Genomic DNA, 23,458 nt, shown 5'->3' on the forward strand with positions numbered 1-23,458 from the left:
CAGAGGGGTCATGCAGACAACCCAAAATGAGATAAAGTCGAAACCGTGTCAATGAGGACACTATCCTCATACATACAGGAAGCTGGCTAAGCTGGCTACATCCCCGGCTGCATACCAACCTGTATGCAGTCTGGAGAAGTTCATTCTTGTCCTTTTTCTTGTTGTCATTTAATTGCCTGTTAAAATGGCTGACATCAATAGACCTTTAATACCATCTATGGAAATAAACGGCTTCCTTCCATGTCATTCCTCTCTACCACAGATAACTTTCTTCATCAGTCTTTTTCCTAGAAATACAAAAAGTAATGAATTACTGTATGTAAAGATCGATTATGACTATCCACTGCCAAAGAGAGGTGACATTTTAATTATGTCTCCTTATCTGATGGATTTGCTGATAGTTCCTTTCTATGACACAGTAAAATCTACTTTCTTTATTGTTTTCATCATATATTCTTATATTCTAGCTACCAATAAATTGTGGAAATTCATCTGACCCGTCACTGATTGAGGATTTCATGCGCTATGAAAATAGTTTTATCTTAAGCCTCAAGACGCGTTGGTTAGAAAAATCTGTGATACGACTGACAGAATGTGAAAAAGTGTAAGAAAGAAAAAAATTAAGATAAGATATAGATTTGTGTGCAAAGGATAAATATCTCTCAAATGGTTCATGTCCTTGAACCGTAGTAAGTCAAAGACTTTGACGAATACAGACATCATTATAATGGTATATCATTACACACTTTCTGGCATACTGCTTAATATCTCTTTAGGCGATTAGTCATGCTATTTCTTTTTAAAATATCAAAGACCGTTGACTCAAGCAGAAAATATACTTAATATTTCATTTTATCATCCAAATAACAAAAACTTAGGTATATGTGAGATATGCCCAAATCATTAAGAAAAATGCACATTTTAGGATTCTTAGCCCTTTCACTTTTTTTGTATACAAAATGTCAGGCCACTCATTAATTCTTATTAATCTGTACTTAAGACAATAATTAATGGAGTTTCTTTGTTATTTTGGTCATGAAATATGATTTTGTCCATGTAAAGCAAATGCTACTTGATTTAAATGTGAAGGCCATTACTCTGATTCCTTCAGTGATGAATGTCTGAATGAACTGATGTGAATGTTAAGTAATTGCACACAGTATCATCATTATGCAAATATAACACCACATTTTACATACTGTTACACTCACATTAGTGGACTCATAAACACTTTTTTGTCCAAAAAACAAGATGAATAGTCTTCTCTAAAAAGTCCCAATCAATGGAAAGAAATGAACAAAAATCTGAAAGATTTTTTTTCCACCAAGTATTCTGTAAATTGTGTGATTTCAAGTCATATAATTTATTAATAACATGTAGTCTTGCCTCTGACATGAATCTTTAATTAGAAGGAGAAATGTCTGTGCTTAAGATATACACCCAATTAAGTTGAGTATTCAGGGGTAACCAAGTGGCTGTAACACACTGACTCCCTGGCTTATGACACAGACACACCTACTTATGGGCATGCAATATGGTCATTTAATTAGTAACTGTTGTGGAGACAATGTGGGACTGTGTGACAGTCCAATAAGTAGCAAAATAAGATTTCTCTCCCCAGAAATATATGCAGTTGTTCTGCAAATTGTACATCTTATCCCTTACATTGCATGCAGTATGTATTTATATAACACAGTTGTTGGGGGAATGCAAATGGTCCAAAGTGTTACACAGTTACTATTATCATATTCACCAAATCATGGCACAAAACATATCTAACAGTAGCATACTAAACCAATATGCAAAGCATTTTTTTCAGATACATTCAAGGGTTTGGACCGACATAGAATTGCCAGGCAAAAAATAATCCAAAAAAAGACTGACCTGTAGAATGGCTTTTACCTGCCGCCACACTACCCTGTTGCTCTTCTCTCTGTGTGACCTATAGCTGATTTACAAAGTTTAAAGTTGTGACACTTTTATCCTAAGCGACTATGAATCAAGTTTAAAATTCCTTACCTGGGTGCCTTAAGGGTGACAAATCCAACTAATAGCAAGTGATCACAGAGACGTGTTCTGTTAGAGCAACAGAGGAATGTGTTGTGCTTCTTTGTACTCCATGTGATTGACAGTATACACATACACATGAGCATATTTTGAATCATGCAATTGTCATTCATCATCTGCGATATATAATCTTGTCAAAAGCCATTTATAATTACCCAGCCACTAAATGATCCAATTTAGTTACTGATTTGTTTATTTATTTATATAGTATAAACAAACCACACAATTGCAACCATATTGTGACCACATTTATGTGATGATCGACGGGTGTCAGATCAAATGTAACAAACATGTAAATGTAACAACAACAAAGTAATCCTCAGGGTTTTGAGAGTTCTGCTAATCAGATGTGTGTGTTTACATCTTGTCTAAGTTCAAACTTTAAAAACACAAGCTGTCACCTACTTCTTTGCTTGTTTCCAGGCTGCAGCCTTCACAATTGTGTCATAAAATCTACAGAACTGTTTTCCTCCTCACTCAGATCTTAAACTTCTCACTAAGTGGTACAAATGGTAATCTGGAAACATATCCCATTTCTTTCACGTGAAATAGTTGGAGCTTTCATGAATTTTTGTGGGTTCAACAGAAACAGCCAACAACACTGACCTTTGACCTCTGTGTTTGTCTTTACTTAAGGTGACCCACCATCTGCGGAGGTGGAAATCAGAGTGTTCAGGCTCTGCATAGCTGTCTCACCTCTCCCGTATCGGCCCAGTACGACAGATGGGTCATCCGACAAGGTCATCCACTATTGAAGCCAGTCACCCTGACCAACCTAAAGGAGAAAGTCATGTAGGTTGTCAGTGACCACTGCGTATATGGGAGTATATCTAGTGTTTTTGAAATTGTCCTTTGTTTAGCGACCACTCCTCATTCTCTGCTCATACGCTTGTACAGTTTTGGTATGTATCAGCCACTGTTTATATCATAAAAACACAAATAAACCGAGCATTTTCATTGTAGTTGAGGCTGTTGAAAACTCAACTATGTTTTTACATATGTCTGGGGAGAGGTATTCCATGTTGTTCAGTAATGTTTAGATCTTGACATTCTGTCGGTGGACACGTGTGCAATCCTGTCGTGAATCGTATATTTTGCCAGCAATTTGGATCATAATGTGTTGATCTAATGCGACTGCCTGTACAGAAAAAAATAAGTCTGCTTCAAAGCGTAGTGCAGCACTTCCCCCTCAGTATTTCACATTCAATCTTGTCATTGTGCCTGCAGTTGCCTTGCATGCGTTGTGCTCGACTTCTATTCTTCTGGAAAATTCCACTTGAAGTGTTAAAGTTCTGACAAAATTGCACGTTTCCATCCTTCGACCAAACAAGTGAAGTGACATAGCTTTTGCAAACCACCAGCAAGCCTCGCCACAAATGCCAGAATCTTAACATCTGTAAAGAGCATTGTTTCTCTCAACGATTAACCTTGGATTTCATGGACGGCCTAAATGTTTGCAAGGACGATGAGAGTGGAGGCGAGGACCACCATTTTGTCCTTCTCCATTTTAGTCAGAGACAGATGGAGAAATGAAGATAGAGAGAATGCACTTTGTGTATTCTGAGACATATCTGATGTGTGGGCAACATCACAAAACAAAATATGACAATAGCATTGAAATCTCTATGGACAGATGGTATTTGTATTATAGCCTCTAAACATGCAGTAGAAATGCAGCTCAGGATACAGTTTTTAGAAAGAGGGTTGAATAGTTTACAATGTGTTCATGAAATGATGTCTACAGTAAAGAATTACAATATATCTGCGACTGAATGTACTTAAATTGGGTCACTTTTTGTGCCGTCTGATCATAAGTTGGTGGCTCTATACAACTGCTATTAAAAAATCAATGCAAAGCAGATTCTCTATTCAATCCAATCACAAAACAATACACTGTCATTCTGGTGGTTATATATTATGGTTATACTGTCATCCTGGTGGTTATATATATCCTATTTATGATATGGATGGATAGACTCTGGCATTTTACAAAAACAAAAAAAGAGCATATCAGAAAGTTTAACATAGGGAATTACATAACAATTGTATACAGGGGGTTGTTTATTAAACAATTTCCATTTTACCATTTTCATTTTTAAACTATGTTGTGCTGTTGTGAGATCTCTGTAGGCTATACAAGCCTTTGTGAGATATATGGCAAAGTTCCTTGTGCATTTTTAATGATAGCCCACAACCATGGATTTAAAATCACCTTCTTCATCAACATCACCATCTTAAATTAAATGTGACGACGCACACTTTTATCTTTGGAACTATCAATTAATTAAAAAACTTTGCATCAACCCACCTCCCAACAACGACCTAATTAAAGCCTAATTAACCGTGATGTCCGAAACAAAGGGAGAGGTTTGGTATTGATCATTTGGGGTCTAATCTCCATAAACTTATATTAACAACCTCACATGGCACGGCCTTCATTAAGGGTGGAGACACACTGAGTTGTTTAAAGATGCTATTCTGTTATTAATGAACCTAATTAGGATAGTTAGAAAATATTGGGCTGTGCAAATATGGTCAACCACCACGTATGACTTCCGCGGAGTCACAGAGACCATAGCCTATTTCATACCATATTTCTATTTATATATTAGTAGTATAACATATATGGTCACTGTACAATCAACTCATAAAGCCTACTTGGTGAAGTAAGTGCACTCAATGATAGAACGCATAACAGTCACATTTTAGTTTTAACCAGGAAAAGTCGAGAATTTAAAGTGACAAATGGTTAAAATGACACCCAACACAAATTGTTTTCAAGCATGCTCTTTTCAAACAGGAGTTCGAACCTAAAGCACTTGAATGGCGGGGAGGTACTGCGGAGCAGGACCCCCTTGTTTGCGCCAGTCCCGCTTCCCCGTTGAGCGCCTAACGGAGGACGAGTGACGTAAGTAACATCAAGAGCGACAGGCAGATGGAGGGGAGATGCCGGGATGGATAGATAGACAGATGTTGGGGCGGAACTTGGAAATATTTCCCCATTATTAGCTTCATCCGACAACCAGTCAGCATTAATGATCAGTGTAATAGCGACTGGCAATTCCTCAAGGATGCTCTCGCCCAGAGGAGGTAAGGTTACTTTTAGGGACACAGAGCGGCTTTCTTTAAAGTTTCTGTTGCTAAATACTCCATCGTCCATTGTTCAATACTTAAACGCATAGTCAAGTTGTTTTAGTATCATTTGAAGCAATATCACTGTAAAGCGAAACAAGTTTATGATCAACACTCACCAAAGATTTGAAAGAAATGCATCCCATGAACATGTTGGACGGAATCGGTATTTGTTGGCGATTTGGGCTGAGTCAAGACAAACCCGGAGTGTTGGCTGCCGAAGCGAAAAAGAACCTCTTTTTAAAAATCCGTTAGGTGGGGTGTTGTGGGGTGGGGGCGGTGGACACAACGATGCTATTCTCGTCCGATGAGAGATTCTGCAATGCCTTTTCTCCATTAGATATTTAAACCCACACCCACTCACTTGTAAACCCGGAGAGCAAGATCTGGACAGCATGCCCACAGCGTACGTTATTCAGGGGTTAATGAAGTTCAGGTTCAACCCGAATGCTGTAGGCATATAGATTCCCTAGCCTATTCACTGTCCATAAATACAATGTGCTCACATGCTTTTATTGAAATTGTGATGTTGTAGTCGTACAAGTCTACATTTGAAGGTTTGTCATAAGCAATGCGCGTGGATGGACAGGCTTGCTTTGGCCACAGTGGACTTGATTTAACCAGTCCCTCCTCTTCCCGTGTGAAGTGCATCAGCTACTTCCTACTAAGGTGAAACGAATCAATCTGAAACTTGTAACAACCTTTTCGGGGTCAGAGTGTGCAAAATGTTACAAATGGTTAGGCTACGTTGGACATAATTGCGGCTCCATGGCGCGTTAAGTATTTAGCCTATGCAATCTCGTTGTGAGCATTTACGATATTGACAGTGGTTTATACACTCACAATAAAATATGGGTAAACGTGATATTACCAAGATGAACAATCAAGTAATATGCTTATTCCATACTAGTAATATCATGCACATCGAGATGGTTTTCTGTTTTCCAGTTATGGCGAAATAGTCATACCTTTAGTATACGTAGCCTATTTGTTACAGTAGCACACAATTCACACAACAAATATGACATGAGATCATCACGTTTAATAAGAGTTTTCCTTTAAACATTTCAACCAACACCAATACGATCATTAATTGGGCACAGAATCCTATGGGATACCAAAGACATGAAGAACCAACTTCAAACGCTTGCTTTTCTGGGGGGCGTTCTGCCTACAGTAGGCTAGAACGCATTGAGTGAGGGAAGGAACAAGAATGCTGAACAAGATTGACAGGTGGGCTTCTACTGTCAGAGTGACGCTCCTGAAGGGGTGGAGTGAGAAAAAGTGAGGCAGGGAAGCAACTCGATGTGTCTGTCTATCAGTTGAGACGGTCTGAAATGCCCTTACCATATCCAGAATAAGCGACATATATTCCAACGGAAAGAAGCGGTCTCGCGTTTCTCCCTGGAGTTTTCTGAAAAAGAGTGATAAGTTGATGTACATTCTTCCGGAGCGTTGCCGATTTGGGCTTTGTTTCCCCCCTCCATGCTACGGCAGCCAACGTTAAGCGCCCTCACCGAGTCTACATGGGAGTAAGGGTGAATAATTTTGATTTTTCGGACGGGCGAGCAAATGTGGGAACAAAGATTGTGTTTCGGTCGCTTAAGGAAATAGACATCTAAAATATTCTGACCGAAATGCTTTTCGAATTGCTTGGCTAAGTGCTTGAATGACACTAACCATCTAATATCTATCTTTTTCATTTTCACTATATTTCAGAGACCGGACCACAGAGGAGCTGTTGGCAAGGAAATACATTTCAGCGTGGTTTCTTTCACTGTGGAAGTTGATATTATTGCTATTTTCTCGGTGGTTTCACTCTTGAGGAAAATCTGTTCCAACCTGTTTCCGTCGAACCGGGATACTGCTGATGGACGCGGGAGAGAAACCGTTTGTGACTGACTGTGCCGTAGTCCACATCGTTAGAGCGATATTTAAACGGAGAGTACCGCTTATCATCATGCAGTGACATACCGAATCTGTACACATCAGATGAAAAACCTACTGTGGAGAATACGGTCGTTTTTTACCGTTTAAATGTTGCCAACACATAGGTTGAACTTTTTAGGTTACGTTTGATAAGATAAAAAAACAAGTTTGACCAAAAAAAAATCGAGAAGTTGAAGACAAGAAGAAAATACAACGTATGGTGTGTCTGAACGCAACTGCTACAGAGGTTTCATCTGTGTCTATCTCCATTAATTCGCTTCTGCATGAAAAGTCAAGCGGAAAGTCCTGACCAGAAGCATGCCACGGAGAAAACAGCAAGCGCCAAGGCGGTCTTCAGGTAGGCTAAACCAATCCTATACACTGTTGAAATAGTGTCAGTTAGGTTATCCACTAGTGATAACATCTACGTTGTTTTTTTTACCTAAAAACGAAATAAAGAGGTCATAGGATCTGAAAATGTAGTGCAAAAGTTTTTAAGGGACGCTTGACCGTAAATCCCTTGCATAGCTGCTCGTCAGTGAAGTGTTGCAGGTGCTTACAGGGAAAAAAGCCCTCTGGTGTGCAGTTGCTCAATAGTAGGCTAGACACTCAGTTTAGTCTTTAACTCAAATAACAGGATACAACACATAGTCTATGATGAACCATGTCCTAACATACAGACCGTTTTAAAAGAATTGTGACAATAATGGTGCAATTAACTTTTATTGACAAAGTCGATTTCAAATGATATAACCTTTGTCTCTTGGCCTTTTACTTGAATCTTGACTTATAGTTTGTTATATAATTTAGATCTATTAATTAATTCTTTATAAACATGACCAAATAACTCACCATGGAAACACGCATGCGCCTGAAAGCTTTTACCTCTCTAAAAGCACACTTGTCCCGGTCGAAAAGAGGGAGACCATGGAAAGGCCATTTCAAGTAGGGAAATACTTCCCCCTTCAGTCTCCAGGGGGAGGAGGGCGATCATGGCTGCTGGGGTGTGACGATATCACAGAAGTAACACCCAGTAGTTGGCTGACAGAAGATGTCCCCCGTCGCCAAACATGCATACACTCACTCACACCGCGTCTCTGCATCTTCCTAGGTCTATCTAAGCTTTCTAGTTAACAACATCTGTCACCATAGTGATGGACAGATAACAACACGTTGCATACGGAAGACCTATTAGCCTACATTTTTAATCCTTTACACAATCCACAATATTCTGGTGTATCGACTTTGTCCTAGCTGATTGTGTGGTAAGATCAAGTGAGATGATCCAGCGCCGTGATAATGAGTGCAGTAGGCTACTCAAGAGTTCCCTGTAATTTGATGCAGCAAAAACGGCCATGAAATACGCAATCCTGTAGGTAAAAAAAATACAATACACACCATTATTACAATATCATTTATTTATAATAGAGAACACCGTTTAATGTGTAAGTGGCATGCTCTTTTGAGGTAGCCACATGGAAACTTGGTAAACTTTGGTATAGACATGATGAGGTAGGGGAGCTTGTTTGTCTGACAGTGATACAGGAAGCAAAGGGTAAGGGATGAACAAGAGGAGATACATCTTTTCCTTTAAATGGCTTTACAGACGAACATGCATTGGCGACATGCATTGGTTCTCATGTAAGGGTAGAATATTATTAGCTGTAATTGTCAATATTAAGTTGTTGGGTACAATTTTGTATTCTCAGTGTATTCTGTCAGAACATAAGACCAGGTATACTGGGTGCATCCTGTGTCCTAAGTGTTAAATGTCAAAAAAGATAAGCACTAAAATTTCATTGCATGGTAGAATTTCTTTTTTTATATAGAAAAACACACACACACGTTATGGCCTTCATAGCAGAGGTTCCCTAGAAGCTATTCACAGTATTTTGTTGAAAGCATTTGAGTCACCGCTCAGATTTTCACACAAGGGTAAAACTTGAGACATTCAAAAAGAGGGGGAGGAAAAGGTGATGTCCAGAAGATGTTATTTTCTTATTCAGGCGTGATGGAGTCAATATTAGAGGGGTCGTTAAGACAAGAACAAGACCAGCTTTTTCTGAGAAGTGCAAGGCTTCTTAATTATCAGGAGGAAAAGGTAAGGTTGCTCACGGCAGCTTCATCAGATGGGGGTCCCTAATTATCTCTGGAGCTGATGGATTTGTGACAGCCCCTAACGATTAATGCTGACAAATTCTGCAAGGTGTCAAGTCCGCAGCTGCCTTGATGTAATCAACCCAGTATTATACAGTCCCTGTTGCCCGTAGTGCTGCATTAACTCAATTTTCCAGCCCAGGTGACAAATGGACTTTGCTACCTGACTAATCATGTCACTGGACTGCGCCTGCTTAATGACCTCAGTAATTCTGCCTCTTAACTGCACCAGCAAGCTTAGGAGGAAAACCGAGAAAGGGCAAAACATAAAGCGTGTGTCTTCTGGCATCCTTTCCTGGTTGGCAATATGGGCAGTAGTTCCTTTTTCTTTTAACAGCAATATACTGCATGTGCTCATTTCTAACCATGTGCTGTAGTGTTAGTCATAGTCAGTACCTTCCTGTGTAATCTAGGGCATATGTGTCTATAGCACAGGTCATATGGGTATATTTAATTCATAGAGACAATTTCAAACACGGAAGTACATGGTAGCCTGCCAGCAAGTAGGGGAGAATTTTTGCATTGTGGAAAGAGCGGAACACCCTCCCATTAGTGCATGCATGTTTTTAAAAATATTGCTTTAGCTTAAAATGTTGTTACTGCTTTTATGATGAAGTTAAGGCAGCTTAGTGGAGGCTGTCCTAATGTGTCGTGTGTTTTCCCTTTAGAAGGGAAGTCGTGGTTTTGTATTGTGCTCACAGCCCCCTCTTACGATATTCGTAGTAGAGTCCTCCTCAGGGTGTCTGTTGACCCCAGTGAGATCTGTTCAGGAAATAAAGCAATATGCCCTCCAGTAGTTCCTATCAGATCATCATCAGATTTCACCTCCTTTATGTTCTCTCCCCCCCCCCCCCCCTATAAAGTGACTGATCTATGACTTGTCTTACAGAGGTAAAGATCTAAAAGAAATTTATGTTAGGATTAGCGAGTGTTAGGGTGTGATAGTGAGCTGCGTATAACAAACAGGCTTTAGTCAGTTCTCAGCACAGCTGGGAGTTCATAATTTATAAATACACCGCAAGTTTTCTGTCATGGCCAACTCCTGTTCAGAGAGATCAGAGTCTTCCCTCTAGGGGTAGGCAAATGAGCCTCTTTTAATGGCTGGGAATTCTTATGTAGAGCAGATAGATACCGTTGACTCTCTTTAACTGTCGATGCTAAATGTGTGTCATTAGAGTTCTTTGGTACGGCAGTTTGGCTAAGTTTATGGAATGTTGATTGTAATTAAGCAGTGGAAGTGCACTGTCAGAAAGCCCTAAACGTGATTCCGTCAGCTCATAATTGTGTGCATTAAAAAAAAAAAAGCATCAGTTTTCCTCTGTAAACTTTGTAGTTGATGAAGATGGGACCCAGCAAATTGGGCCTACACATGGGAAGTTGGACTGAGGATATCATGTAGGTCTAACAGGAAATCACTATCAAAGGAGTCAGGTGTGTGCTGTTAGATCAAAGTTTCATGTCTCAGCTGTTTTTTTCCCAGAGTGAGTCAGGGAGGGAGAGAAAAAAAATTCCAGTGCAAGAGAAAGAAGAAAAGGCTGGAGTCATGACTTAGCCACGGGAGGTTGGAAGCATGAGGTACTTGAGGAGGTCAAACCAGACCCATGGGAACCATTGTCTGAACTCTCTCTCTCTCTCTCTCTCTCTCTGTTCTTAAACCCATCTCCCAATTCCAGCTTTTCTCCTACTCTCTAATGTAATTGTTGTGTGAGGGAAAAGTCCTTATTTCCTAGATGTTTTCTGATTTCATTCCATACTTTTGGTTGCACTCACCCACGCTAGTTACCACACACATTAAGTTTTGTACAACCCTAACTCGCCCTAGAGTTCATCTGTAACTGTAGACAGCTGGATTCTGGCGTGTGGGCGTTGGAAGGTCGACAGTTTGCTCTTGTCAAGAAAGGATGAAACGAATGGTGTCCGTTATAACCCTGTCAGCTTATTCACAGTGTTTTATTAACAATATATATTTTTTTAGGGCACGTATGCTCATGGTCTGTAAAAAGTCTTTGAATGACACACTGTTGACTCAACTTACCACACTAACTGTGTCATCTCGGGTCTTTAACCTTTCAGTTTACGGTTAATCTGTGTGGTTTTGCTGATCCTTTGATGTCATCAAGTGAACAAAAGGGAAAAGAAATGCATGGACATGTGGGAGTAGTGTGTCCTGGGACTTTGTTTAACTCCTCCCCACAAACCCCTTGTGCCGCATGTGCTTCCTGTTGTCCAATGGCCTGCCCATATGTCTGACACTAATGTAAAATAAGATGGCATATGAAACGCCTGGCATGGTTTTTGCCGTATGATTATTGGATTTCTTTAAACTAAGCCCTCAGCACAATCTGAGCGTCTGAGAAAGAAAGAGACAGACAAAGAAAGGAAGAATGCAAAAGAGGGAGAGTGAGAGAGAGGGGGGGGAGAGGCAGTAAAGGGGAAAAAAGAAAAGCCCTGCTCAGGAAAGGTATTAGATCTGACAGATGAACAGGACTAGAGAGAAATTCTCCTGCAGCAGCTGCGACTGCACCCATTATCCTGACAGGTGTCAATTAAGAATTACTGCCTGCCTGAGTCATTTTTCCGGCCCAGCTGTCTGCGTGAGAAAGAAATAACACTTTACCCTTGTCACTTTGTTAGTTCTTAGCCATAGCCTCTGAAAATGAGGCGCTAGGCGGGCTAATCGATACCCAGTGTATTAGCAATTATTTTGTACATTGATTTATGAGCGAGAACAACTCCTACTGTGCTGTTATTAGGCGTTGATTAGATCTCCCTTACCCCACCCCCGTTGCCAGGTGGATATATGTTTCCTCTGAGGCCCGGGGTCCAGAACAATCTTCCAGCAGACTCTTAGCCGGGCCCTATTGGCCCCTTCATCACCAGGGTGCTCTTAAGGTGACAGGATCCTCTTAGGCTCCCTTGCCATTTCCCCCACGGCCCCCCAACAGGGCCATGAAATACAGCCCCATCGCTGGCAGACCCTGAATGGATGCTGATAGGGTTGTTGGTGTCAGAGCCTCGTAAAAAGAGGGGAAATATTAGTGAGGCTCCATGGCGCATGTCGATCGGATGTGGTCCCCTTTGGCCCCCTGCGCGAGAACTCCGGCACGGACGCGAGGGCCGTATCATCTAGGCCCCGGCGCTTTCATAGCGCAGCTATGTGCGTGATGGATCATTCCCAGAAATAGCCCCTGGGTTTGTTTCATTATGGATTATTAGCTTTCCCTTTTAGGTTTTGAAATATGTTTTCATGTCGACACCAGCGCCGAGAAAGAAAGACCTGTCTGTGCCATATCCCCGGACAATGGATGACATGATCTTCTGCAGAGTTATCTACAAGCCGGAATCAGTTTTTTGTCACGTTGTAATCACGACTTGTTAAATATCACCTCAAACCACAGGACACAAGTATAGGTGGATAAAGATAACACTGAGAGATTGGACACTCATAACACAAACAGCCTTGCCAGTCCCCCTACGAAAGACTTTATGAGGCATTTTGCAGCACATTTTAAAAGGCACGCTCAAAGACCTGCAATTCTTTTTTTTGTCTCCCAGTGACACTTTCAAGGCTCATTTTTCTCTCTCACCACGGATCGAGTCATTTGCCAGCAGTTTTGGTATAAATCCAAAAACACTTAAGCATTGCATTTGCAGTTCATCATTCTCTGAGCCAAATAAAATAGTGTTTTTTTAACCCTTATCTTGGAAATAAGAGGTCATTTTTATTATCTTGATTGATAAAAACCACCCTCTACAGAAAGAGGAGTGCAACCATAGAGCAGCCATACTTTTTATCCACCCAGAAAATGTGTCCGTTTAACTGATAACAGGGATTTGAAATGGAGTTCACATGTTATAGTTTACATGAAGAGGGATTTGGTAGTCGATGTCCACTCATTCTTGAGGTGGACATTGGACAACATGTTTTAAGGAGCTCTCAGCTTTTCTTATTCCTCCCTTATATCTTTCCATTATCAGCAGATCTAGGGTTGAATCAGTGTTTCTGTAATGGATGCTAAATTGCTCTTGAGTAATTTGTTTCCTATTTCCCACACAATTATAACTCCATATCACTTTTTATCAACCTGCATACAGATCACCTTAGTATAACCTTTACCTTGACTGAATTTGACCAAGTGTTTTCAGATTCGGTGAAAAACAATATTTGGCTAATTTGTGTCCTCATTGTGGCGTACTAACACTGGTGCTCAGAAACCACTCTTCTCTCTCAGCCACACTGGATGCCAGTGTGTTGGATCCAGGCCAGAATAAGGACCTCTTCCCTTCAAGTACCTTTTTAAGACAAGCGCCAATAAACTTTACAATGCAACCTTAGCCATACTATACATGAGCAACATCTCAGGTGTCCTCAGGTGTTCAGTCGTTTCCATGGTTTATGTTATGTTTATGTTTACAGACTGCATTGGCCCTGCTATCCTCAAAGGCCAATGAGGCTTGCCTCCTGTTTGAGCCATCAGGGTGAGGAAGTTCAACAAGCTCTTTCAAATGGCAGAAACCTATTGTGTGGTGTCTCTGTTCTTCAATAGGGAGCGCTGCTGATGATGTCCAAAGTGCTCTCCCTTTAACGAATGTATTGCATTCTTGTTTAATTGCATTATGTAATAGTAGAAGTATGAAAAGGAAGCAGAGTTAATGCACGCGTTTCTCTAGTATAGGAATGGTGCTCAGCATTACATTTCATTTTGAGATTCTCATTAAAACCTGGGAATTGTCCAGGTCAATATGAGCCATGTAATAGCAAAGCAGGTTGCATATCTATAATTGTTATAGATACATATCAGACATAGACATAATGACTGCTGACATGTCTTAAGAAGAGACAAACATGATGAGTTGTCCAAAGAACTCTGTCATCAGTGTTTGTTGTCAATATATACTGTATAAAGCACATTACTGCTTTAATAGGAAGGGTATATTCAGAATATCAACACGCATGAAGCTTAAATTCTGGTCTGAGGAAGTATCTCTTCAGATACTGAAGCCCTTCCTAACATTGCCTTGATTTTCTTCCACTGACCTTTACAGTAAAACTGTACATTTTCATTTCTTGACCTTTACAGAAAGGCCCTTTCTCTATTGTGTTCAAATCAGAAAGTCATTGCGGTTGACTCCGACATCCCAAAATGGCCGGTACAGGTTTAGGCAAGGTGAACATATTGCGACCCATCCACCAGACTTAGCAGGAATTTGCAGGGATATGGCACAATCACATTCAAATGGCAAATGCCACATGTCTGTAGTGGTGCCAAAGCTCATCCTGAGACTGCCACCGCGCAGACAGTGTCCATCGTCCGGCTAAGCTTCAACTTCTTACTCTGTCTGAGATAACCATGGGGTGCCTGTCGACCCCATCCTGTGCTACTCACAACACACACACACACACACACAAACAAACAGACCCCTGTATCCCCACATCCGTCTAGGCTTAGTCTGACAGGACTGACCGTGTCTGTGTGGTGAGGTGTTAGTATACTGAAACCTAACCAGGCATATTTACTTAGACACTTTACTTAGACAGCTGTTGATTCTCTCAGAGCACTCCCAAGTTCCCTGACAATCTGGTAAAGCAGAATGGGGGATAACCTAACTCTGTGTAATAGTTCAATATTTACTTTTGGGTAAGATTCTCAATACTGTTAGACTTCATTTGGTCTTGCTGTACTGTCTGTCATGTTCTGTGTTCTTGCTTGTACAGTGTGTCTGCCTAGTTCCCGGCAAAGGAAAAGGAACAGTCTGTGATTTGCCTAGCATGTTGAGTTTTCAGAAATACCCCACATGCTACATTTTTAACATTATTGCAGTAACCCCAGAGCATTTCAAACTGTATGGACTTTTTCATCCATGCTCTTTGAATCATAGTGTCATTGGGTTCCTATAATGTATTTGACCCGTGACTGCTGGTGTGCTTTGGGGAGATAGAATGCCTTCAACATGGCCTCATGTTCCATGGAAATTGGTTATGGCAGTGCAATATAGACCTGCTCACAGCCATCACCCCTGCAGATCCCCATGACTGCCCTTACTGACTCTGCCATGTAAATCTGGAGGGGCTATTGCTTTGGGTATCCTACTGTGTCAAGTACCATCAGTCAGTTACAAAAATTACCAGGTTGTGCAATCCTGTGGTTGTAAAAGGGGGGGGGGGGTTAAAATAAATAATTGCATGGTAATACTATATTGCTTTTTCAATTTAGGAACCTAGAGATAGCAGTTATTGTAAAATTATGTGCTGACCAAGGTAGTAACTGTATGCTGTGTTACACAGATTTGCTAATATAGCCCTTGCAGAAAATGTTTGAGTCAACCAAAGAAAGCATTTGATATTGATGAACATGTCTGGATGTATCCTGTATTTCTTCATCGACGAAGTATAGAAAGCAGACTACATGATTGTGATCTAGCAACGGTTGCTGTAACACCACAGTTCCTTGGAACATTTATTTTCCATTTGCTGCGGCTCATACTAGTTTTGATAACATCAGCATATGACAAAAGTAGGCAGAGAAATGGACTTTGTTGTCCACCTCTTCTCTGTGACTTTCTCACCCACACACCCACATTGCCTCATTACTATCCGCCCCGTGTTTGTGGACCGCCGGCCATGGGCATTTGGCAAACATCAGCCAGAAAGGGTCGGAGTAGTCGGGGAGGTCCAACAGACTCTGAGGCTGCGGCTGCCCTCAGCCCTGCTGCGTTAGCATTGGTTGGCGAATATAATGAAGCCTCTCTCTCTCTCTCTCTCTCTCTCTCTCTCTCTCTCTCTCTGTCTCTTTCTCTCTGCGGTCCTCCTCTTGCACAGACGGAGCCTGGAAAGGAGAGGTCAACCGCGTCTGTCTCTCATCACTCACTTGTTAATCATTTCAGTATTTTTTTCTCCCTCTCTTTCTCCCTCTCTCTCTCTTTCGCGCAGTTCTTTCTGTGCGGTTATTTATGTTTTTTTTTTCTTTCCATGGGTGGATCGGGGAGCAGAGTGTGAATGGAGTGGGGTCGTAAGCAGGCCATGACCCCCAGGTGGCAAGTCTTTCTCCACCTCCACCTCCGCCTCCCCATTTTTTTCTCCCTTCTCTTTTTTCTCTCTCTTTTCCACTCCTCCAGCAGTGGAGATGACTGACTGCTGCTCTGTGTCGCATTTTTTCTCAGTCATTTTTTTTTTCATTTGCTCACTCGTTTCTCCTCCTCTCTCTCTCTCGCTCTCTCTCTCCTTGTCTGGCAGTGATCTGTATCTCCTGGGTGTTGCAGATGTTTTATTTTCTTTTTTGGGGGGAGACGGGCCTTGCAGATTTACAACGCGCCTTGCTGTTGCCATTGAAAATGTTGCTCTGCTGTTGCTATCACTCAGGTATGTCTCACTAGGTTTCAGCAACAGCTTTTGCACTCCGGCTTAACTTTAACAAGCCAATTGGATGTTTACACGCAGTGTCATGTTCATAGGTGTGTGGGTCTTACGCATATATATACATACATGTGTGTGTGAAAAGTGGCGAGACACGTATGTAGGTGGGGCTGCATCGAGCTGGGACAGTGCTACAGTCTTGGTGCTCACAGCTCCCATAAGCCTGTCTAGTCCATGACTGGTGTGTCCTGGTAAACGTCAAACATGTTAGGAAAAGGGGAGAAATAAAAGCTCCGGCGCTCTCTCTTTCTCTCTCTCCCCCCATCCTATCCCATCCCACCTCGTCACCCTCCCTCTTCCTCTCCTCACCACGAACCGGTTCTCCTCCCATACCCAAATTTGGGTCACAGCTGTAAAGGCAATGAAAATGATTTATCCCTTCTTCTGTGTTTGTGCCTCTGATGGATGTTGTGTGTTCTTTCGAGCACAGGCCTGCATCAAGCGACTGCCTCTAATCTGTCTCGCTGATGTAGTGCTGAGCGGTTCAACGTTGGCCCTTGTCACTTGGCTCCTCACAGAAAACTATTGACACTCCTTTGTAAAATTAAAATTCAACGCCCACCCTCGTGGCCAAAAAAAATAAAAATAAAATACTGACAGGTAAAGGACCCATCAGAGCTTGTAAATCAAATCCTTTTTGTCTTGCCTCATGTGCGCGTCCCTGTCTTCTTCTTTTGTTTTGAGTTTTTTTTTTTTAATGATATACAGAACTAGGCATAGACGCATTTGTGGGGAGAAAAATGGTTAATCTGTTTTCAGAAGAAAGACAGGGCGAAGCAAAAAGAGAGACAGAGAGAAAGAAAAGACAAAAAAAGAACAGCATATGCCTTCATGGAGGGAGAGAGAGAGAGAGAGAGAGAGAGAGAAAAAAAAAACCTAAAGCCGTTATATAAAGGGCATGGTCTCGGTCCATGCCAAAAAGTGCCTGATTTCCTTTTTCAGAGCGGTCATACATCACAGGGGCCTCCCTGCTGCAGCGGAGGGAGCTGACAGAATGACACGTGTCATTTATCAAAAGGGGCCAGGCCTTGGGAACCACACATGACAAAGCCTGGGAGAGTTCATTCCGCCTGTAAGCAAGCGCGGAGGCACTCACACACGCACACACACACACACACACACGCACACACACAGTGTCATAGTCACAGACAGACCCACAAATACACACTCTTGTTGAACATAAACATACAGATGCACTCACTGAGGCATGCACATAATGCTGACACACACACACACACACACACGCACACACACACTCACACATACACATGGTCCCTCCCACTGATTCTAATGTCTATTGCCAAAAAACAGGTCTTTGATATGTCTGTTCAGCAAACAGACACCCACAAGTACACACTTTGTCTCTCTCTCCCTCTGTCAGAAGTGCTCGTCTCTGCATTGAGTCCTTATTATAGTCAGTTCACCCTAACAGTTTAGATGTGTTAAACACTGTTGCGTGTGACTGGATCAAATGCAATGCTGAGATACTGAGGGAATGATTTTTTAAATGTCTACGATCTAATTCTTCCTAAACAGACGTTTATACAGCTATTAACTGCTGGAGACGGGAACAGTGATTGGTGTGGAGGAGTGTACTTAAACCCTGTGAAAGAGAAGTGTGTAAGAGACGAATGCTGTTTTTGATCTGTTCAAGGACCCATTAAATCTAGCCTGTGCAGTGCACCATCCTCTCATGTTCTTCATCAGCATCTATCGTCGTCTCGCCTGACTCACCTGTTATTCACTTCACCTGAGATAAACAGGAATGAACAGCCGAATCATTTGTCTGCATCAAATCACTGGAAATGATCAGCAATCTTATCATATCAGTGCCAAGCTAGATTCAGTGGCACTCTCACTGCTATAGAGCTTGCTAAAAGGGGATGCACAAAACTCTTCATTGTCTGTATTTTTTTCCCTTCATTTTATTTTCTTATTTTATTCTCTCTCTCTCCCTCTCGACTTACCTTGCGCCCAACCGATTGATTCACATTAACTTATTCCTCTGCCAGACACGGGTGGGCAGACAGCAGCACCACCCACCCACTCCAACAACCCCCCAGGCTCACCCTCACCTCAGCCTCTACCACCCCCCCCCACACACACACACACACTCATGAGGTCGAGCCAGACAGTCCCACTTGCCCCCCCTTTAGCAGGCGAGGCAACCCCTCCTCCCCACCTTCCTCTCCTCTCCTCTCCCCAATCAACATTATTGAAGATGGATGTGTCTTTAAAGCAGAGATTGATTGTGGATATCAGAGTTATGGTGCCATTCATCATGTCTGGGGGATTATTCAGGCTGGGGGGATTGAGCAAGGTGTGAGGTGTCAGCAGCCTGCTTTTTTGTTGAAGGGCAATTTGAAGGCGACGGAAACTTAAAATAGGCCAGGATACAGAGCAAGCAGCAGGGCCGGGAAGTGGAGGAAGACTGGTGGAAATGTTTTTGCTTTGGAAGTAGATATGTGAGGACTTTTTTTTTTTTTTGCTTGTTTGCCCTTGGCACCTTTTGTTGAACAGGAGAGCAGGGGAGCTGCCTGCTGTCTTTTCCGTCCATCTTTCTGTCGTTTGTGCTTAACTGGCTTCTAATCTGCCTGTTGTTTGTCTGCTTCTCGGTCTGCCATCTGTAGACCTGTCTGTCTAGCTGTCTTGACTGTCTCTCCGCCTGTCTTGCCGCCGTGTCTGGTTTTCCTCTTTCTCTCTCTCTCTCTCTCTCTCTCTCTCTCTCTCTTTCTTTCTTTCTCTCTCTCTCTCTCTGACTTTGCTCCCTGTCTTCCACCAAGCAGTAACGGTTTTAGCGAGGAAGCACATCAACCTGTCCACAGCAGAGCACCCCAAGCCTGAGAAACTTCTTTTTCCTCCTCTCTCTCTCTCTCTCTCTCTCTCTCTCTGTCTCTCTCTCTCTCCCTCTCCCCTGCCTCCTAAAATGTTGTTATTGATTGGTTCTGGCATGCCCTCCCATTTCGAGATGGGCCTCGATGATGTAGTGCCTCGACGGGACCCTCCACAAAACCCCGGTTCCCTTGTGAGCTCCTCTCTCTATTGGCCCCTATGACCGCCCCTCCCTCCTCCATCCCCACAAACTGCCCTCTCTTCCCCTGGACTAGTGCTCCTTCTAAGGTTTCAGAATCTTGGCTTTTTTTCCAGGCCGTTTTTTTTTTTCGATTCTTTGTGGATGGCCCTCTGGATCTTTCCATCACTCAGCTTAAGTTTTCAGCCTGTAAGAATATGGCCTCACTTTGCTTGCACTGTTGATAAAATATGAGAGCTTTAATTTATTGGAGGGAGGTTTTGAAATTGTAAGTAAGAAGGGTTTTTGTCATGAAAAAAGTAAAAATGTGTTTAGACTTACAAGAGTCATATAATTCCGAAGGTATGACAGATATACTGCATATTCCTGGGACACCTTGCTTTCTAGGCATTTGCTAACGTTTTAAGGCTCTTACAGATGTCAGAACACACCTTAAACAAAGACCCATGATTCATAGAATGCTAGATGTTTTTTTGACAAGAAAATGTCTTTATTTCTTTTGGATACTTGTATGTTGGTCAGGACAAATCTCTTAGTGACTAAAACGTCTTGATTTTGGAGGCATCCAGTAATGTTTTCACCATAAAACTCAAAACATGTCAAACAGAGTGGATCCATTATTGATTAATCACCTTTTAAGAACGTTTTTTTTTTTTTTTTAGGCCATGAGAATTACTCTTACAAAGTTAATTTTGTGCTATTTAATTCTTTGTCAGGGCAGTTGTTGACTTATACGATTGTCTTATGTAGAATGCTTTTAAAAGCATGAAAATATAGTCCTACTGTATTATGTGTTTGTTTACACCGGGTTTGTGTAACTACCACACAACTCTTTAGAACTCTTCTGCTGCCTCCATGTCAAAGAATGTCTTGTGTGTCCTCCTCCTTCTAAAGCTCTGTTTTTTTTTTTGGGAGCAGCTTGTCATGGGATTGTTTCAGGTTATTTATGGCGGGGCCGTTATTTTTCTGCCCAGCGTGAAGGAACTCTGCAGAGGCTTCCTTCACAGTCGCTAAGGACGGCCTGACACCCAGCAGTAACTGTCAAGGTCTTGGGGTGCTGTTAACTTCTTTACTTTCAGATGACCTTTGGTGAGCCACTCTCCCGCTTTAGATGCCCCCAATGCCTCTTTCCCTGAGGCACGTAGCTACTGTCAGTATCTAGAGATAATTAATGAAAGGTCTACATTAAACATCTAGCTATAAATATGTTTTTTATTATTATTATTTCATATAAGTGGTTCATCACAGTGTGTTAAGTTAATGAGTTAGACATATTTATTGTGATTCATAAGAAATATGTACCAAGAAGTTCAGTACTTATGTGGAGGGATATTTTAGAGGAAAGACAGATTCTGGCTTTGTACACGTGTGGGTGCATTTGTGTGATTAACATGTATCTGTGTGTATCTTTTTGCATGAATTTGTCTGCATGTACAGTACATCTTCATGCCTATAGGTGTGATTCTGTGTGTGTGTGTGTGTGTGTGTGTGTGATTCTCTGTGTGTGTGTGTGTGTGTGTGTGTGTGTGTGTGTGTGTGTGTGTGTGCGTGCGCATTTGTGTGTGTGTGTCCCTGCATGTATCCGTGTGTTTTTCTGCGGTGCTACAAGCTGACGGCCCTGTGAGCTGCAGCGAATGCTGACGGGTCGGTGCAGAGGAGGGCTGATTGATGGGTATTGTGCAACCAGACTCAGCTAGACAGAACTGGTGAGGTCGTGGCCTGAGAGGGGAGTTTCTTTGTGTCCTCCTGCCCTCTCTCTCTTCCCCTCTCTCTTCCTCTCTCTCTTTCCCCTCTCTCTCTCTCTCTCACACACACACACACACACACACACACACACACACACACACACACATAATCTCTCTCTCACCACTGGCCTCTCACAACACACACACTGTTTAAATCATTTTTCAGCCACACTCCTGTTTTTCTGCTGATCATCTTTCTTTTAAAGACCCACCTCTGTGGGGTTTGGTTGTGCACTGCCACTGTCCACTTGGTCCCTCCTCTGCAGGCCTCTGGCTGGATTGTGTGCTGGCATTTTTCTTTTTCATGCATTTGCATTTTTTTCTTTTCTTTTCTTTCCAAAAAAAGGAAAACTTATCTGATATAATAAAATATATCCTTCTAAAAATCTACATTTCTAAAAATCTACAATTTACTGTGTTATAACCATAACAAGACATTGAACAAGACATTGAAATCAAAGTAAAAAAAATTCTGAAAAATTCTTCCACTGTGAATCACTTCCAGCCTAACAAGTAGGACCTATAAAAATCATTTCTCAGAAGTGATTACATTCTTTTTCACTCAGATGTTTCTCTTCCTTTCTGCTCTGCCCCAGTGCAAACGGGTGTTAGAGAGGGTGCTGAGGTACTCTGAAGCCAAACTGATTTTTTTTTTGTGTTGTTTTGCTTTGCTTTGCTTTTCTTCCCCTCCTCTCATCTCGCCTTCAGTGTGAGGGTGATTTATTGTAATTATCCATCGTCAGGGTCATCTATCAACTTGTTGTTGCTAGGCGATGGGAGCAGCTGCTGTTTGAGTGTGAGTGTGTGTGTTTGTGTGTGTGTGTGCGTGTGTTCCTGCCTGTGTGTGCATGTTTTCTGGATGACAGTATCGCAAAGGCGCAGGACACAGGTAATGTCTCTGGTGAAGAGCTCTCTTTCGTGCTTATCTTTACGTCAGTAAAAGAACTCAACCCCTATACCCACATACAGCCACACACACACACACACACACACACACACACACACACACACACACACACACACACAATAAAAACATGGTTGGTGTGTTTGCCTGCCTGGACGCTGCTTTGGCTTGTTTTTGCTACACTGTGCAGCTTCACAGCATGGTCATGGGACACTGACCACACAGTAAGCACTAACAGTCTGCTGTTAGTATCTGGCTAGATATAGGTTTTTGCTCTGGCTAATGTGTTCCTTTGGAACTGTAAACGGTCCTTAAAACTTGCAAGATAAGCCATGCATTTCCTGGTTTGTAAAAAAAAAATAGGAAGAGAAGGAAAAAGGGAGCGAAGGAGAAAGAGAAGATTTCCTTAGTGCGGTGTGGATGGGGTTGGGCTCTCGTGCTTATGATATAATGACCATTGTCTCATGGGCGAGCGGCCCCCACCCTGACACTTAGCAAAAGGTGATTTATTGACTGTGCTGGTCGTCATGGCGGCACATATCTGGCTCTTAAACAAACACTGAAGAAGACGGAAGGGGAGAAAAGTGAGAGGAAAAGAGAGACAGAAATAAGGTTGAAAGAAAAAGAGTTGCTGAGCTGAGAGGATAAACAAGGTAAATGTTTCAACAGCATAGAAAAGACTGCAAAGGAGAAAGATATTGTTAAAATCAAACATTTATTTAAAAACATTTGCAGAGTTTGATGTGAATGATATTAATAGTTTCGATGTTTTTATCATCAAATGCACAACATTTTGGAATAATTCAACATACATGGGCACATACATTTGGCCTCCTTCATCATTGGAAAGATATAAGGCTTAGCTTGATCTCTGGGACATTCTTTATTTCTAACCTGAAGGTGCAAAGACAATCTCATTTCCCACACTCTCAGCGCTCACTGCTGTCTCTGATGTGTTTTGTGAAAACCATATTATGTGCCTGGTCACTTGAAATTAATGGAATTTGACAGGGGGTGCATTTCCTGAAAGTGTTGTCGAGCTACTACCATGGAGAAACAGTCTCTCTATCATTTTACTA

General features: G+C 41.9%; 1 protein-coding gene and 1 long non-coding RNA gene across 4 annotated transcripts in view; one reads left to right on the forward strand and one right to left on the reverse strand.

Moving 5' to 3' along the window:
- Window positions 1-681: 681 nt before the first annotated feature.
- On the reverse strand, window positions 682-7,500 carry LOC121695894. 2 transcript variants are annotated; one of them, XR_006026196.1, is made up of 3 exons: window positions 7,440-7,500; window positions 2,674-2,842; window positions 682-2,076 (listed from the first exon to the last, which is right to left on the reverse strand). It is a non-coding gene; the product is annotated as an uncharacterized LOC121695894 (long non-coding RNA). The 2 variants fall into 2 exon arrangements; XR_006026195.1 differs by lacking the exon at window positions 7,440-7,500 and adding an exon at window positions 5,319-5,732.
- tshz1 (teashirt zinc finger homeobox 1) overlaps window positions 5,101-23,458 on the forward strand; it is a 34,542-nt gene continuing 16,184 nt past the window's right edge. Inside the window, exons 1-2 of one of the 2 annotated variants that reach the window (XM_042077078.1) lie at window positions 5,101-5,157; window positions 6,919-7,486. In XM_042077078.1, the coding sequence (XP_041933012.1) occupies window positions 7,447-7,486 (40 nt within the window). In that variant the 5' untranslated portion in view covers window positions 5,101-5,157; window positions 6,919-7,446. Of the gene's footprint in view, window positions 5,158-6,459; window positions 6,738-6,918; window positions 7,487-23,458 lie in introns of those variants that run through there. The other variant, XM_042077077.1, reaches the window with a different exon arrangement.

Source organism: Alosa sapidissima, chromosome 21 (genome assembly GCF_018492685.1).
Source record: "Alosa sapidissima isolate fAloSap1 chromosome 21, fAloSap1.pri, whole genome shotgun sequence".
Classification (NCBI taxonomy): Eukaryota; Metazoa; Chordata; class Actinopteri; order Clupeiformes; family Clupeidae; genus Alosa; species Alosa sapidissima.